The 19,883-nt window shown below is 34.3% G+C and overlaps 1 protein-coding gene across 2 annotated transcripts in view; it reads right to left on the minus strand.

The window, feature by feature from the left end:
* UCHL3 (ubiquitin C-terminal hydrolase L3) overlaps window positions 1-19,883 on the minus strand; it is a 59,171-nt gene that overhangs the window by 23,762 nt on the left and 15,526 nt on the right. For both annotated transcript variants that reach the window (XM_045566766.1, XM_045566767.1), the window contains exon 6: window positions 18,387-18,434. In XM_045566766.1, the coding sequence (XP_045422722.1) occupies window positions 18,387-18,434 (48 nt within the window). The remainder of the gene's footprint in view (window positions 1-18,386; window positions 18,435-19,883) is intronic.

The raw sequence follows: 19,883 nt of genomic DNA on the forward strand, positions 1-19,883 counted from the left end.
TATTTTTTTCTGTGTTCCCAAGACCCCCACCCCTGACATCCGGTCCACTTCCTTCCATCTTTCTCCTTCTGGGATTCCACTTTCACGTATTACAGCATTTGAAATTACAGGAGCACTTGGATATTCTGTTTTTGTTTTTTTTTCCCCCCTTCATTCTTTTTTCTTTCTATGGGTAAGTCTGGTTAATTTCTAGTGATTTATCCTCATATTCATTGATTCTTTTCTCAACTTTGTGGAGTCTACTAGTGAATCTGTTAATATCATTCTTTATCTCTGGTACCAATTTTTCATTACTAGCATTTCCATTTGATTCTTTCTTATAGTTTCCAATTCTGCTGATATTCTCTATCTGTTGGTGAATGCTTTCCACCTTTTTACTTGAGCCTTTAATTAGTTATTTTAAATTGCTGATCTGATAGTTTGACATATGCATTGTACCTGAGTCTGGTTCTATTGATTGCTTTGTCTCTTGATGGTATTTTGGTGTATTTCTTGTTTTCTTATTATCTCATAATTTTTGGTTAAAAGCCAGACACCTTGTGTAGGAACACTGAGACTGAGATAAACGATATGTACATCTGAGAATGGGCATGTCTCATCTTCTGCTAGGAATTTAGTGTGTGGGGATAAGTCAGTCTAGTCAGTAGTTGAGCTGTTTGGGTTCTACTGTTGCTGTGGTTACTCTCAGAACATCATTGGATTAAAATTTATCTGACATTACCTTGTGTTTAGGGTGGATTTGAGTTGTTTGAATGTTTTCTCTGTAACAAAGGAAGGTATATATAAATTTTATTCTTATTTTTAATTTATTTAAAAGATTATTGACTGTCTTAAAAAAAAAAAGAAAAAAAAAACTAACTACGTACTGGAAATGCTCTTTTGCACCCTCAGTTCTAGGCTTTTGCTCAGAGCCTATGCCTCAGAGAAAGTCTCTTTCCATGTTATTAACTCATCCCCACACTTCTGACATTTGTTTATTGGTGCTTGCTAGTCTAATGGTGGGGAGGCATTCTTTGTTACTCTGTTCAGCCCCCGTCACAGGCAGGTCCTTTGTCCCTGGATATCAAGGACAAAGCTTTCTCAGAGATCCTTTCCTCCTCCAGAGGTAGGAGATTTCATAAGAGTTTTCTGCCCTTCCCCCAAATTGGTGATTTTATCTGTTTCCTTCCCTAAGAAGGGTTTTCTATCCTAGGATCTTTAGCCTTTGTTCTGTAGGAGAGAAGAATCCAGGCTTGGTGCCTTTCTCACACTGGCAGCTGTTCTCCTACCTTAGGCCTGCACTTAAGGGTTCTCTTCCACCTTGTCCATAATCTATCTTAGGAGCACCCAGTGAGGTCTGTGGAGAGTGCACATGAGCTCTCCCTTCACAGCTACTTACAGAAATTTTGTAGTCTCAGGGTAGCCTACACTTGGCCTTTAGCAGTTTCTTAAAACTTTTAGCTATTTTGCTTTTTTTTTTTTTTTTTTTTTTTGAGACAGAGTCTCACTTTGTTGCCCGGGCTAAGTGAGTGCCATGGCGTCAGCCTAGCTCACAGCAACCTCAAACTCCTGGACTTAAGCAATCCTACTGCCTCAGCCTCCCGAGTAGCTGGGACTACAGGCATGTGCCACCATGCCCGGCTAATTTTTTCTATATAGATTTTTAGTTGTCCAGATAATTTTTATTTCTATTTTCAGTAGAGACGGGGTCTTGCTCAGGCTGGTCTTGAACTCCTGACCTCGAGCGATCCACCCGCCTCGGCCTCCTAGAGGGCTAGGATTACAGGCGTGAGCCACCGCGCCCGGCCAGCTATTTTGCTTTTTACAAAAAGGGATCATACTCTTCATACTGCTTTTTTCATTAGCCATATATATTGGACTTCTATCCATCTCAATAACATTATGTCTACATCATTTTTCATGGCAACATATTACTCCTTAAATAGATGTACCATTAATACATCACTGCATCTTTAGATTGTTTATTGTTTTTCATTAATTATAAACTATGCTCTAGTGAAAATGTTAACACAAATATGTTCATCAGTCAACAATAATAATAGTCACATCAAGTGCTTACTGTTGTGTACAAGATGTTCTAAACTATAGATGCTATAGATCCTCACAATAATCCTGTAAGGTACAAATATGTTCATTCCTATTCTAAAGATGAAGATATAATATTTGTCTAAACATTATGAGATTACCTATGGGTGATTTTAGCCTTCTTTCTAATCATGTTTTCCACTGTAAACTTACATAACTGAGGAAGAAATAAAAAAGAATGATGGGTTCAAAAGTTCACCTTGTCAAATGAGTTCCATACAGCAAGCTTAATGTGTGTATATATCTGATTAATGTTCTACAATATTAAAAATACAATGGCATATCACTATATTATGATTATATTATTTGTAACTAACTACTTTGTAAGGCTCTTGGGCAGGTAAAGCTTTCATCCACTATCTTATTGTTCCAGTGATAGCACACTATGCATTGCTTTTAATAAGTAAATATGTTCAGATGCTAAACATTAGAACCAATAATTCTAAATTTTTACTCTAGTCATATTATTTCTATCTCCCAATGCTAAATGAGCACAATATACACATATTGTCTCCAATTGTATAATTTCTAAAGAAAATTCATAATATAGACACAATGCTGTACAGCATATATATTTTCAATTTCAAAGAATGTATATAATTCAGAAAAAGACTTTCAAGTAATATCATTCCAACAAATGGGAAGACTTTGAAATGAGGAGTGCTACTAGTGATCTTTAAATTCCTAGGCTTTCTTCCTAGAATTACAAAGATTAAAGACACACATACCAACTTTTAAATCTTTATAGTATTAGCTGTCAGTGCCATTGCTTAAGTAACCTAATTTAAGTTAGCCCTGCCTTCAAATATGAAAATTTAAATGGTGAGCTGAATCTTGACTTACACAGCTAATTTTTTATGCTGTCTTCAATACTAATTGGAAAAGATTAAATACCTATAGTTTATTTTTGAGTCTTAATAATGAGCTCACTTTTTAGAAAGTCTGAATAAAGAACTCACTTCCTCAGTTAGTTTTTTTGGTTTTGCTGAGAGCCCAAAATCACTAACAGTTATTTATTTCATTAAAACTATTACTGACATCAATGTTTACCAGGATATTAACAGTGAACCTGGCCCCCCCACTCCCTGCTGACTGTGTGGGTATTACAGCAGTATAATGTAACTTCATACACACCACTTTACATGCAGTATAAACTTCTTCATTTATAGTTCTGAAAAATCTAGAATAGGCTTTTCAGAAACCCCAGGAATTTTAAAAAGCAGATTAAATGTTTTACTCTTCAGAAAGAATGCTAAGAAATTTAATAAGTGATTGTTGCATGAAGGAATTAAGTAAAGACATTTAAGAGATTTTTTTAAGCATTCTGACTCTGACTTAAATCCTCTGTTTTATACACACACACACACACACACACACACACACACACACACAGAGTAAGCTATGTGGATAGAGTCCATAAGCATGATTGTGTTTTTTTAATATATTCAGAAGCACAGGGACTTAGCTGACTTGCCCAAAGCCACATAACCAGTGACTACAAAAGCCAGAGGCAGATCCATAACTCCTGGTTCCAATTTCAGTGTTTTCCATTACACACACAGTCACCCACTCATCAACTGTCAACTAATTTAACTGACTCATAGAGACACATCTATTACTATTTCTATCTGCATTCCCAGAACACAACTCAAATCTATCTTCTAGTTGACAAACTTATTAACTAATTCAGAAAAAAAACCTTACTTTTCCTTCACAGTTAATGTGCATGTACTTTTTATACAAAAAAAAAACCGAAATTACTCTTTAAACTGTTTAATAATAACTCAAGTATCAGAAATGTTTGGTAGATTACCACAAGTGTTTAAATCTGCATTATTCTAAAATGCTAAAATAAAATATGTAGGTTTGGGTTTATACACAAAGCACTTTCTCATTTAAACTGACATCAAAGAAAATATCATTATAACCATGTAATTTCTTAAATACAAAGGGATCATTAGCTGGGAAATACTTAAAATAATTACTGTTTTACAAAATATAGCTAACATAATTACCAAAAGACTATGGTTGGTTTATGGGTAACACTTCATGTTTAACAGAAGAAAAAAAAATGACTATAGTAAAACTGATTTAGATATAAGGCAACAAAGAACAAAGTATTCAGCATGACTCTGAATGGTTATTTGTAGTTTATTACTTATTTGCATTAAATTATTAGCTGTGTATAACCTTGCTTTTAGGATAAAAAAATTATTTAAAAAAATTTTTATGTTTAATTATTATGGGTACTTAACAGTATCCATAATAATTTGTAGGCTACTTGTGATGTTTTGATACAGGCATGCAATGTGAGTTAATCAACTCAGGGTATTTGGGATCTATTATCTCAAGCATTTGTCATTTCTTTGTGTTAGGCACATTCCAATTCTACTCTTTAGTTATTTTAAAGTATACCCTAACTTATTATTGATTATAGTCACTTTGTTGTGCCATCAAATATAGTTTATTCTATCTAACTATATTTTTGCACCTATTAAACATCCCTACTTTATCCCCACCCCCACTACCCTTCCCAGCCTCTAGTAACCATCATTCTAATCCCTGTCTCCATGAGATTGATTGATTTTAATATTTAGCTCCCACATAATAGTGAGAACATATGAGACTTATCTTTCTGTGCTTGGCTTATTTCACTTAACATAATGTCCTTCAGTTCCATACATGTCATTGCAAATGGCAGGATTTCGTTCTTTTTGTGGCTATATAATATTCTGTTGTGTACAATTATGTACTACAATTCATTCCTCGGCTAATGAACACTTAGGTTGATTCCAAATCTCGGCTATTGTGAATAGTGCTGCAGTAAACATGAGAGTGCAGATATCTTTTCAATATAATGATTTTCCCTCCTTTGGATATATACCCAACAGTAGTATTGCTAAGTCATATGGTAATTCTATTTTCAGTTTTTTGAGGAACCTCCATACTGTTCTCCACAATGGTTACAGTAATTTACAGTCCTAGCAACAGTGTACAAGGGTTCCCCTTTCTCCACATTTGCCAGCATTCGCTGTTGCCTTTGATAAAAGCTATTTTAACTGGAGTGAAATGATATCTCATTGTACTTTTGATTTGCATTTCTCTGATGACTACTGATGTTGAGCATTTTTATATATACCTGTTGGCCATTTGTATGTCTTCTTTTGAGAAATGTCTATTCTGATCCATTGCCCATTTTTTAAATTGGATTATTTGATTTTTTTTCCTATTGAGTTGTTGGAGCTCCTCATATATTCTACTCATTCATTAATCCCTTGTCAGATGGGTATTTTGCAAACATTTTCTCCCATTCTGTGGGTTGTCTCTTCACTTTGTTGATTGCTTCCTTTGCTGTGCAGAAGCTTGTTAGCTTGATGTGACCCCATTTGTCCAATTTCGCTTTGGTTGCCTGTGCTGTGGGGTATTAGTCAAGAAGTCCTGGATCACACCAACAATGTCCTGAAGCATTTCCCCAATGTTTTCTTGTAGTAGTTTCATAGCTTCAGGTCTTAGATTTAAGTCTTTCATACATTTTGATTTTATTTTTGTGTATGGCAAAAGATAAGGGTCTAGTAGTTTCATTCTTCTGCATATGGATAACCAGTTTTCTCAGCACCATTTATTGAAGAGATTGTCATTCTTCCACTGTACATTTTTGGTATCTTTGTCAAAAATAAGTTTACTATAGATGTGTGGATTTACTTCTGGGTTCTATAGTCTGTTCCATTGGTCTATCTGTCAGTTTTTATGCCAGTACCATGCTGTTTTGGTTACTACAGCTCTTTATAGTATACTTTGAAGTCAGGTAATGTGATTCCTCCAGTTTTGTTCTTTTTGCTCAGGATGGCTTCGGCCATTCTGGGTCTTTTGTGATTCCATATAAACTTTAGGATTATTTTTTCTATTTCTACAAAGAATGTCATTGTTATTTTGATGGGGAGTGCACCACATCTACAGATTGCTTTGGGTAGTATAGACATTTTAACAATATTGATTCTTTCAATCCATGAGCATGGAAAATCTTTCCATTATTTTCTGTCCTCTTCAATTTCTTTCATCAATGTTTTACAGTTTCTATTATAGAGATCTTTTGCTTTTTTAAGTTTATTCCTAGGTATTTTATTTGTAGCTGTAGTAAATAGGATTACTTTTTTGGTTTCTTTTTGAGATTGTTTACTGTTGGCATATAGAAATACTACAGATTTTTGTATGTTGCTTTCCTTGTCTTGTTCCAGATCTTAAGAGCAAAGGCTTTCAGTTTTTCTCCATTCAGTATGCTATTAGCTGTGTGTCTGTCATACATGGCTTTTATCATGTTGAGGTAAGTTCCCTCTATACCCAGTTTTTTAAGGGTTTTTATCATGAAGGGATGTTGAATTTTATCAACTGCTTTTTCAGCATCAATTGAAATGATCATATCGTTTTTGTCCTTCATTCTGTTGATATGATGTATCACATTTATTGACTTGTCCATGCTGAACCGAACAAGTCTTTAAAAATTCAAAATAACTGAAATCCTACCAAGTATTTTCTCTAACCATAATGGAATAAAAGTAGAAATCAATAACAAGTGGAACACTGGAAAACATACAAACACATGGAAATTAAATAATAACCTCCTGAATGACCTGTGGGTCAATGAAGAGATTAAGAAGAAAATTTAAAAATTTCTCAAAACAAATGAAAATACAACATATAAAAAACCTATGGGAAGGCCGGACGTGGTGGCTCATGCCTGTAATCCTAGCACTCTGGGAGGCCGAGGTGGGCAGACTGTTTGAGCTCAGGAGTTCAAGACCAGCCTGAGCAAGAGCGAGACCCCGTCTCTACTAAAAAATAGAAAGAAATTATATGGACAGCTAAAAATATATATAGAAAAAATTAGCCGGGCATGGTGGCGCATGCCTGTAGTCCCAGCTACTCGGGAGGCTGAGGCAGAAGGATTGCTTGAGTCCAGGAGTTTGAGGTTGCTGTGAGCTAGGATGATGCCACGGCACTCACTCTAGCCCGGGCAACAGAGTGAGACTCTGTCTCAAAAAAAAACCTATGGGGGCCAGGCGCAGTGGTTCACGCCTGTAATCCTAGCACTCTGGGAGGCTGAGGTAGGAGGATCCCTCGAGGTCAGAAGTTCGAGACCAGCCTCAGCAAGAGCGAGACCCTGTCTCTACTAAAAAAATAGAAAGAAATCATTTGGACAGCTAAAAATATATATAGAAAAAATTAGCTGGGCATGGTGCCGCATGCCTGTAGTCCCAGCTACTTGGGAAGCTGAGGCAGAAGGATAGCTTGAGCCCAGGAGTTTGAGGTTGCTGTGAGCTAGGCTGATGCCACAGCACTCTAGCCTGGGCAACAGAGCGAGACTTTGTCTCAAAAAGAAAAAAAAAACTATGGGATACGGCAAAAGCAGTAATAAGAGGAAAGTTTATAGCAATAAGTGCCTCCATCAAAAAAGTAGAAAACCTTTAAATAAACAACCTAAAAATACATCTCAAAGAACTAGAAAAACAAGGGCAAACCAAACCCAATATTAGTAGAAGAAAAGAAATAATAAAGGTCAGAGCAGAAATAAATGAAATTGACACCAAAAAATACAAAAGATCAATGAAATTAAGTTTTTTTAAAAAAAGATAAGCAAAATTGACACACCTTTAGCCAGACTAAGAAAAAAAGAGAGAAGAGACAAATAAATAAAATCACAAATGAGAAAGGAGACATTACAACTGATACTGCAGAAATCCAAAAACTCATTAGAGGCTACCATGAGAAACTATATGCCAATAAATTGGAAAAACTAGAAGAAATGAATAAATTCCTAGATACATACAACCTACCAAGATTTAACTAGGAAGAAATTAAAAACCTGAGTAACAAGACAGAAAGAGTAATAAACAGTCTTTCATCAAAGAAAAGCCCAGGACCCAATGGCTTCACTGCTGAATTCAACCAATCATCCAAAGAACTACAAATACCAATCCTACTTAAACTACTCCAAAAAAATAGAGGAATAGGGGATACTCCCAAACTCATTCTACAAGATCTGTATCACTCTGATACCAAAACCAGACAAAGACACAACAAAAAAAGAAAACTATAGGCCAATATCTCCGATGAACATACACGCAAAAATCCCCAACAAAATACTGGCAAACCAAATTCAACATATTAAAAAGTTTATTCATCATGATCAAGTGGGAAAATTAAGTTTTAAATTTTAAAAACCTAACTTTATTTTGTTTGTTTTAGCAATTTGATTTACCTATACACTTTGTTGCCTTAAGAGCACGGGAGTACTCACTAACTATTTAACCTTGAACATGTTAGTAACTTCTTGCCTTTCCCATCTGCAAAATCGAGTAATAGCTTTTTAGAGAGTTGAGAGGATCAGACCAGGGAACATACAGTGCTTAGCCTAACACATAACATGCATTCCATAAATGGCAACCATCATTATGATAACATGACAGTTGCACCTTCAAAAGCAATAAGAATTAAGAAAGGAGAATACTTGGAAGCTGATAAGCACTTCAGAGAATTTCCATTGTATTCATCCATAAATAACACTTAAAAGCAGCCAAGAAAACTCTCATGGACACTGTAGCACCCAGAAATAATGCCCAATATTTCTAGCAACTCTATCTCATGGTAAGAATCTTTTGGGTTCATGGCCTAGGATATTTTTAGGTTTCTGACAGAAAACAATGTGTACTACCTTCACAATACTTTCACAGAATAGAAATAGAAATAAAATACAACTCCTCTATTTTTTAAAGAATTTTAGCTTCTCATTACATGATTATTAGAAATCGTGATTCCGGCTGGGCGCAGTGGCTCACGCCTGTAATCCTAGCACTCTGGGAGGCTGAGGCGGGTGGATCGCTCAAGGTCAGGAGTTCAAGACCAGCCTGAGCAAGAGTGAGACCTCGTCTCTACTAAAAATAGAAATAAATTATCTGGACAACTAAAAATATACATAGAAAAAATTAGCCGGGCAGCGTGGCGCATGCTTGTCGTCCCAGCTACTTGGGAGGCTGAGGCAGGAGGATCACTTGAGCCCAGGAGTTTGAGGTTGCTGTGAGCTAGGCTGACGCCACAGCACTCACTCTAGCCTGGGCAACAGAGCGAGACTCTGTCTCAAAAAAAAAAAAAAACAAACAAAAAAAGAAATCGTGATTCCTTTCATTGATCTGTTGATAAAATATATGCTTGGTCATGACAAACTTAATAGTTATTTTATGAATATGACATGTCCTTTAAGACTTCAGAAACATCACTGAGCCTAAAAAACGGCACATGGAAAAGAAAAGAACTGGGAACTTCTGTAGGGCTGTCAAATGCTATGAAAAGAAGATTATAAAGGTATGCGCGTATATGTGTGTAAGGACGTGGGTGTGCACACATATGAGAACATGTGCATATATATAAAACTTTAAGAGTTTAAAATCAAAATTATAAATTAATTCTAAATGGATTTTGTAGATTTTTGAGTAAATTTAAGGACAATACATTGGATGATAGTAAATTTAAGGCTCAAATTGAAAATAGGAAAGTAAAACCAGAATCATGCGAAAGATACAAACTTTCCTACAGAGTATCCATGCTCAGTTGGCAAAGAAGTCAAAGTCGAATACAGGCTATATATCAAAATACACAAAATACCACTACATAGTCCATGGAAAATCTGGATAATGGCAAGTTTCTTCATTTTGCTCACCTAATAAATCAAGATGCCCACAGACTTCAAGATATTCTTAAAAGACTTTTTTCCCTACTGGTTTAACAATTAACTTCAGTTTAGAATTCTCTATGTTAGAAATCTCTATTAATATAATGATTTACCTGTACATTTTCTTGCCTTGAGAGCACAGGAGTACTCACTAGCTGAATGACCTTGAACATGTTAGTAACTTCTTAGTTTTCCCATCTCATGGGACCTACAATGATCTGTATCTGTACATATTACATTAAACTCAAGCTTACCACCGCTAAGCTGTTCAAACTAATTCCCAGAAATTCTTTTCTTTACAATTTGAGAGTACATAAAAATAAAGTTTTCACTTATTTCAATGAAAAAAAATCTAAAATCCTAACATTACCCTCTGTTCTGTAAAGTTGTGATTTATAGAACAGAGAAACTAACAGAAAAACCTCACCATCCCCAAATACAACCTCAATTTTGTTTTTATTGTTAAAGGCATTTTTAGACAGAAGAGTTACACCTAGTCAGATCTGAAAGGATGAACTAACAAGTTTGGTAAAAAAAACTTTCCTTTAAAATAAGTAATAATTTAATATCTCCATTTCTAAAATTCTCATATTAGAAAAGAAGAAAGAAGGTGAGAGAGGAAGAAGAGAGAGGGAGAGGGAAGGAGGGAGAGAAGAAGGGAAGGAAAGGGAAGAATATAGGGAGCGGGAAGAAGCGCGGTAGGGAATGAACGGTAAGGCCTCTGTTCAGGAAATGATATGCAGAAGAAACAACAACAAAAAAAGGAGACAGAGGCAAAACAAATTATAATAAGCTAAGGAGTCCTAGAGCATTGCTCAGTTTTAAGAATGGAATAAAGTAGGCTCCAAAAGATTTACCTTAAGTCATGTTGGAATAAAGAAAATGGGGTATGGCAAGTAAAGGAAAAAAAAGAAAGATAAGAAAATTGCAGTTTCATACTTCTTGATAAAACTGGACTATACAACTTAAACTGCATGATACTTTTCATCAGAGTTCCTTGTACTGCTTCCATCTGATTCTTCCAAGATAATCAGGAACTTAAATTTTATCTTATACAAGAACTAAGTTTCTTCCTAATAGCTTCAGTTTCTGTCAAAATAATGGCAGGAAGAAAATAAATCCCAAAAGAAGGGAAATAAATATGTAAACACCTAAATTTATATGTGTGTGAATCATTTTTGGCTTATTGGAATGATTTCTGCTAGCTCCTTATAACTTCAATATAAATAACTAAAAACTATACTTCAGAGTAAAATGAAGCCATGCCACCATACTTATACATCTAATAAAGACGAAACTTTAAACTATTTACCTCCACTGACAGTCTAGCTAGGCCAAAAAAGCCAACAAGATTCTAACAGGATTTTCTTAAATTTAAAATACAGATACACACACACACACACGATGTATCTTTAATTATATATACATATTCATGATCACATACTTGAAATCAGAAGTAATCCATTGCTTACTCAATGGTTACATAAACCTTCTTTTATAGGTCAACAACACTAACCAAGATAGATTACATATTTCATTGTAAATTAATTATAATTTTATTTCATAATTTAAACTTATTTCATCTCACTTCATAAAGTTTTACTAAAGAAGGACCTTTTAAGTATAAGTAGCAATCAAACATATTATTTCCCTCTATCAAACAAGCAAAAATTTAGAAAGAGAATTCAATCCTGGCAAGGGCTATTTTTGAAGCTGTTGTCACCACTGAAGTAAAAGATGTTTGAAGACACAAAACTATGTCTTACTCATCTTTGTATATACAATTCCTAGCACATTTCTAACATAGTAGGTGCTCAAACAGGTTATTTGATTGATCAAATGAAAGAAAGATAATTTCACATTATGGAACAAAAACTGTAAAAATGTTCATCCCTTTGAGTTAGTAATTCCACCTACAAGAAACCACCTTAAAGAAAGAACCTAAATGAATACTTGGATAAACAAGGATATTCAATGAAGTTATATTTTTAACCTGAAAAACTGAAAATACTATTAACATTAAAAGTTAAGGAAATGGAAAGTAAATTATGGTTCACTCACAAGACACTAAACAGTCACAAAGAATTATTTATGAAGAGATTTTACTTAAACAAATACTCAAGATAGTATGTTAAGAAAAAAGTCCAAAAAAAAAAAAAAGAAAAGAAAAAAGTCCCACAAAATTGTTTAATCCCAGTGGTTTTTAAAGTACACTAAAAAGGACAGTAAATATACATAAAGGCTGAATGTGGTTTTTTGTTATATTTTCCATACTGGCATGTTTATTTAAATATAGAAAAAAAAAAACAACTGTGCTGCTATTTTTCATTATTACTCTTAATTAACATAGATGGTTCTAGGCAGTATAATAAACTTATTCTTTTTATAAAAATTAAACAATACATCTTTAGGAGATCTCTACTCATATGTGAGCTGCCTCCTAGATTAATATGGACAAATCATAAACTTTAAAAATTACTTGTTAGTTAAGTATCAATGAAATAAAAGCAGGGTCTGAAGGCAAATAAAATACCCTTTTGGATTTTTTTTCTTGCCTTCGCATTTGACTCACAGACTCTTTCCCTTATTGCATCATTGATATTTGTTCTCAATATAAAAAACACTTTTTAGAATCTTCTTCTCTGAATAGAAAAGTCTAAAAGAAGGAGCTCTTTTAATCTGCCAAATACTTTAGTGGAATGCCAGACCATATTAACTTGGAACTTCCTGCCAACCTATTATTCTACAGTCACCCTGAAAGGACTTGGTTAGGATGGATATTCACTCATTTCTTGGTATCCGTTGGGGATTAGTTTCAGGACACCGTGCAGATACCAAAATCCACAGATGCTCAAGTACCTTGTATAAAATGGTGTGGTATTTACACATAACCTAAGCACATACATCCTCCCATATACTTTAAATCATCTCTAGATCACTTATAATACCTAATACAATGTAAATGCTATTTAAATATTTGTTATACTGTATTGTTTAGGGAATAATGACAAGGAAAAAAAATGTTTTTTCCCAAATAATTTCGGCCCATAGTTGATTGAATCCATGGATGTGGAATCCATGGATATAGAGGACTGACTGTATACACTCATTTGTAAATTGCTTACCCGGGAATGCATATGCCTGATTACAGTAATTTCAAAATCAGCAATTATTTTTCCATCAAAACATTCAACCGTATTTTAGTGTAGGACCACATTACCATACTATACATGTGATCAACATCTTAGTTGATTGAAAGCTTAGCTTTCTTATTTTCTTATTTTATTATTAATTTTTCCAACATAGCGCTTCAAAATCAAATCATAAAACCACTATATTAAGAGATGAAAATTGGGAGTGACTGAAAAACTATCAATTTACTGTTTCTCAATCTGTTTCCTATCCTAAGCTAGGATATAAATCATCATTTTAGACTAATGCAAAGCACTGGTCTTAACAGAACTGCTACAAAATCAGCTTGCCAAACTTTTATTGCAAGTGTGTGTTTGGAGGTAGAGGGTGAGGAGGACAGAGTGGCTGGAATTGGACTCTGCAGCCAAACTGTCTGAGCTCAAATCCTGGCCCTGCCACTTAGCAGATATGTGGCCTTGGGGCAAGGAGCCACACCTTTCTGTGCCTCAGTTGCTTCATCTGTTAAAGGGGATAATGGTAATAACTCATAGGGTTGCTAATAGGAATTAAATGGCACATAATATCAAACTCCTATAGCATTATTAAGAGATACAAATCCAATAGCACTATCTTATTCTAACTAGAATACTCTATAAAATGGTGGTTGTAGCAAGTGGAAAGATCAAAGGAAAAGAAAAGAAAGAACTCTTTCTGCCACTAATAATGTAATTTCCTCATTATTTCCTCATATCCCATTGTTGCTCTTTTATCTTTGTAATCTTAAGTGAAAAATGAAAGCAATACCTTTGAGTATAAGTTAATGAAGCATAAGTGAGGTGAGACTACTGTCCAAATTTCTGGATTACTCAATGTCTGCCAGACAATCATAGTGGGATGGCTGGGTGGGGAAAAACATAGAAGTAAACAATTACAGTAGCACACTACGGCCAATCTTCTGAAAAGACTATTGTATTTTGGTGGCTCAACTTACTGATTTCTCATTTAGTCTACAAATCTCAGCATGCAGTAAGGTGCCTGCCTCCTCCATTCCCATGAAAATGTTCTGACAGAGAGTATCACTGATGTCAGCGATGACTGAAATTGCTATTACACTGTATTATAACTGGCTCCTCTTCCTCTACCCACTCCTTTAACACCCACATGCCCCAGGGGTTTGTTGTTGATCCACCACTATTTTTCCTGTATTGAATTCTCAAGATTCTAACCACCACCTAAATACAAAGACTCTAAATATCTCACCTGAGCTTTAAACTCCTACACAGATGATCTAAAAATTCACCTTCAACTCAACATGCTGAAAACTAAATGCACCACCTTTGGTGGCTCTCTGTATATAAAATCCAAGCCCCCCTTGATGTGGCTTCACCCTTCTACTTTAGCCTCCTCTCTGCCATTCAGATTCATTCTTCTGAATGCCTAATAAAATAAAATTACCACCTAATATTTATTGAATGCCCATTAAATACTAGGCATTATTCTAAGCAGTTTACATGATTAACTCATTCATCTTCACTTCACAGCAATCCCATAAGGTGGATGCTATTATCTCCATTTTCCACTGAGGAAAGTATCTTGCCTAAGCTAACAGGCAGTGGAGTCAACATATAACCCTACACCTTGTCATTTTACCTTTATACTATGTAATTTTTTATAAATGCCTGTATATGTCCAGCATTGTCCTGAGGATTCAAAGTAAACATGACAAACAAAGCCTATCCCCTCACAGGACTTACATTCTAGTAAGTGAGCAGAATAAATAAAAGGAAGAAAAAGCTTATTGTAGATTATTTAAAAGTACTAGGGAAAAAATAAACAGGATTTTGTGATAGAAAATAAGATAGGAGGATCTACCTAACAGTGATGAAAGAAGGCTTCTCTAAAAAACAACTTTTAAAGTGAGACCTGAAAGACAAGAAGGCACCAAAAGAGGAAGACTACACCCAGTAGGGTACAGAGTTTTCAGAAAGCCCAAAAATGGTGTTACGGATTGAATTATGTCCTCCCGAAATTCACAGGTTGAGGCCCTAACCTACAATGTGTCTGTATTTAATTATCTCCTTTCAGGAGGGGATTAAAGTTAAATAAGGTCACAAGGATGGGGCCCTAATCTGCTAGGACTGGTGTCCTTATAAGAAGGGGAAGAGACACCAGATTGATCCATCTCTGTTTCTCTTCATGTGCACACAGAGGAAAGGCCATGTAAGGGTATAGCAAGAGGCAATTCTCTATAAGCCAGAGACAGATCTCTCACTAGAAACCAACCCAGCTGGCACCTTGATCTTGAACTTCTAGCCTCTAGGACTTTGAGAAAATAAATTTCTGTTGTTTAAACTAGTCTCTTAAACTTCTTTCGTTTAAGCCACCTGGTAAGCCACCTAGTTTGTTATGATAGCCCAAGCAGACTAATGCAGACAGGAAAGACCTATGTATTTTGTAGGAACTGACAAAAGTCAGTAGGCAGGAATATAGAGAGCAATGAAGATGATAATATGTCAAAGATTCTTAAGCCCATAGATGGTAGATGAACCTCAAATTAGATAATCAGAGAAACAGTACCTAGTGCAGGGGTTTTAATTGACAAATGGATTTGGGAACGTATGGCGTGGGTTTTTGTTCTCTCAGTGACTGGGAGTCACTAACATATAGTGACTGGAAGCCACTATATTCTACCCTGGAATGTACCAAACAGTCCCACACAACAAAGAATTAAACCATTTACAAAATGTTAACAGTGTCCTATTGAGGAACAATGACTAATGGATATGTTTCGTTTACTCATGGGACTACTGAAAACTAAGATTTGCCCTTTTTTTGTAGTTCTTATACTACTGAGGAAAGTTCTGAGCTATTTCTAGTGAATTAATAAACATGTGTTGTACCTGTGTGCAAGGAATGGTGTTGAATAATTGGAGCATGCAATAATGAATCAGACACTAAGCCTAGGCCTAAGAGTCACAGGAAGAGAGATATGATACCATATTTCATCAAACTAAGGCATCATTGGTTATAAGAGGTATCATTTTATGGATCACAAAGAAGGGAATAACACCAAGCAAATTATGCACCAATTGTAAGATACATTTCACTTTCAGAGTTGTTAAAAATGTGAAAAAATACACATCTTAAATAAATGAAAAAGAATATTTAAAAAGTAGCTAAAATGCAAATAGTTGGAGGAGTCATATAAAAGAGTTCACAGAAAGGATAAAATATATCCAGGTAGGATAACATGGACTGCTTCATGCTGAAGGTCATATTTAAGCTGAGTCTTGAAGGACAGGTAGAAGTAGAAAGTTCAGAGATTGAGGGAAAAATTATTTTCAGAAAGAGGGTACTGCAAGAAATAAAGAATATCAATAATAAAATAAGCAATGTCTATAGAGAACTATTTAAAGAGAAACACTTAAAAAGTTAGAAAGACAGGGTTAGGAAAACCTTGAATGCAGCTAAGCTAAAGAGGCTGAAATTGATTGCATAGGCTTGAGGAATAATTCTCAAACTCTTTTTTTCACCCAAATAACTTTTGGGGCTATAATATACATCAAAAATATTGTTCACTCTAATAGTGATCCTAAATTGTAGCAGATGAGAAAGGAAAAGAAAAGATTAATTCTTATGGGAGTATACAGTAGTTTGAAAAAGCCCTCCAGAAAATCCTAACTTCTACCTTCACTTTCCCTTGAGAATCACTGCTCTACATAGGAAATCCCTAGAAAAATCTGAGTAGCCAACTGATTCAGATACATTTCAGGAAAGGTAATCCAGCAGAATTGTGTAAAAATTAGTGAGAACTAGAATAAAGACCAAGAATCTGTGTAAGAAGCTGACCTTCCAAACAAGAAGTTAAACAAATTTGTATTAAGTTAGTTATAGTGGGGAAAATGTATGATAGAACTATATAACTTATAGAAACAGGGGGAAAAAAGGGAAGACAAAGTATAAGACGCAGATAATAAGATCAAACAAAGACAAGTGCATTCTAAAATATGATGAGTCATTCAGACACTGTTGAATAGGCACCTAAGACTGGAAAGAATGAAGGAGTTTAGGTTTGGAAAAAGAGATGTGAACATCATCTAGAAAGAAATTTCAGTTAAAGCCATACTTTAAATGAAGCTCCAAACAGGAGGCATGAGAGATATTACAACAATAAATATTTTTTGAAGTGAATATGTATTAAAGCATGTAATTGCTTTATTATAAGTAAATGTGTTCATATCTTAGAATCTTATGCTGATCCTCATCATCATTAATTTTAACACTGTAAATTTGCAAACAAAAAAGCAAAGCATAGTGAAGATTAAGAATATGTTCAGGATCATAGAAAGCAATACAACAACCAGAGCAATTCATTAATTTCCAACCTGGTGTTAAAGACATTTAGATATGCCACTTATGCATGTGTATGCATAAACTTAGTCAAAAACAATAGTCCACTCCTTTGAAAGCAGCACCTGAGAGCAACCAAGAAGGTATAATTATAGAGAAAATTAATATCAATTCCTAAGTGGTTTCAGTATTCACAGTTATTCAGTTCAGTCTAAGAATAATTGCAGGTATGTCATATTATCAAACTGATTTCTCCTTAAAAAATGTTTTTGAAGGTAGTCTGAATATTTAAAATCAGTATTTTAAAATGAGGTATTTTTTCCAGTATTTTTAAGGTAGAAAGGCAATGTCATCTTGTACATGAAAAAGTGTGGTTTCAACCCAAACATGGGATGAGGAAGAAGAAAATCTGTAATTCCCTCGTCTTAATACTTAAATGTACTATAAACACATCAAACAGCTTTAATTAAATTCTATTCATTTTGATTAAAACACCTTCTGACAAACTTTCCCTAGGAGTGGTAGAGTGAGAGCTGGAAGGAAAAAGAGAAAGAAGAAAGGAAAGAAAAAAATGGAAGGAGAGAATGAGGGAAACCAATAAATGAAAAAAGAAGCAAGCGAGGGAAAGGAGAAGTGACCCAGCTAAACTAGTTAATAGAGTAAGATGGTAAAGATCATTACATTACTCCAGAAGAGATTTATTGACCAAAGAGATGCGGTGTTTTGTTGAAAGCTAGGCATGATGAAGACTCTTGAAAATCATAGAGGCTATCTAACTATACAATAGTGCAGGTATTTTTCTCAAAATACTTAGAAGTCAAAAGAATCTGATAGGGAGGACGCAGACCACCTGTTAACCAAAGCAAACAGCACACAATCTGTGATCTGTCTAAATGATTAGATGAACTGAGATTACAGATAAGTAGCATGTTAATGGCTTGTCAAAACATGTTCTCATGCTACTTTGTGACTGCTTTTGTTTAAGAAAATTCCCTCAAAGGAAAAAAAAGGCCAAGTAATTTTCTAAAACTACATGTCTTATACCATGGTTAAATTTACACATAGCAAGAAAAATTTTTTTAAAAATGTGAAATACCTCAGTCTGACCTTCATGGGCACTGGTTTCATGCGTAACTCGAATAGCCTGTAATAAGAATACAAGGTGTTTATAAGAAAAAAATGACTATATCCAACTTTTTAAATGAAAAAAACAAAACTAAATTTTAACATGTAAAGTCTTATAAAGAAACAACAAATTGGAGGTAATTTAGGAACAGTAATACTAGATACTTAAGACTATCTGGGTAATCAAATTGCTATACTGTCCAACAACACACAAATCTCTGAAGACTTAGGAAATTAAATATCTGATTATCTGTAATTTCTGGGTATAAGTAGGAGTCATTTAACTTACTTACTTGTCAGAACTAACATTTAACATTTTATTCAATTGAAAGTACAATAAAGTAAGCATCTCACAGGGAGAGACTAAGCTCATCTCAACTGTTTCTCCAGATCCCATGCTCCGTAAACATGCAGTTTCAGTCAGCAATTTAGAAATGTGGAGCAAAAAGCATGCATTTATCAGAAGCTAGAGAATTTAGTTTCCTGAATTAAAACAACAACAACAAAAAACCTCTTATAATACTCACTATTTGCAAAGATGCAGAGAAATGGGCACAATAGTAAATTACAGGTGAAAGTACAATATTTATGAATGGCAAATTGGCAATAAGTATCCAAGCCATAAAAACATGCAAACTGTTTGATCCAGCAATTTCTCTTCTAGGAGTTTATATATTTACATATAATTGCAGATAATTATATATAGTCAAGGATACTTGCAAAGATTTAGCTACAATGATGTACCTTGCAGTATTTTTTTAAATTGTAAGAGGGAAAACTATTAAATTTCTAACAATAATTTATTGATTAAATAAAATACTATATAATGGAAAGCTATGCAGCCATTAAATAATATCAAATATATACTTACTGGTATGTAATACGTTTGTGATAAGTTAAGTGAAAAAAGCAAGTTATAAAACAATATTACAGTGTGATCAAATTTTTACTTGAAAAATCGTGTATAAACATATATATACTTCCTATAAAAATATTATTGGTTAGCTACCACTCATTGGTAGGATTACTAGTGACTTTTATGTTGTTTATTTTATTTTTATGTATAATAAAGATGTTTTATGAAGTCTCTAAGTTTTCTTTAAAAAAAAAATTTAAATAAAGTATACTGGAATGCTAAACAACATGATCAAATTAATTAATTTATCGGGCACCAACTCTACAGAAGGCATTGTTCTAGCCAAATAATTTGTACACTACACGGCTTCTAACTTCAAAGAACTTATGATCTATTTAATAATGTTATTAAAAGGTAAAAAGCTTTCAAAAGAAAAATCAATTTCAAAAGTAAATTTTAAAAATCATTTTAAAACAGTTCTATGACGTGGTACAATCATTTAAATCTAGATTATATAGCCTAGTTATCACACGATAAAATAGCTAGAATACGGCCTAACATCTCCCTCGAAGACTTTGTTTTTTCTTTTTGTCTTCAGCCTTGTTCCAGATT

This window comes from Lemur catta, chromosome 13 (assembly GCF_020740605.2).
Source record: "Lemur catta isolate mLemCat1 chromosome 13, mLemCat1.pri, whole genome shotgun sequence".
NCBI lineage: Eukaryota > Metazoa > Chordata > Mammalia > Primates > Lemuridae > Lemur > Lemur catta.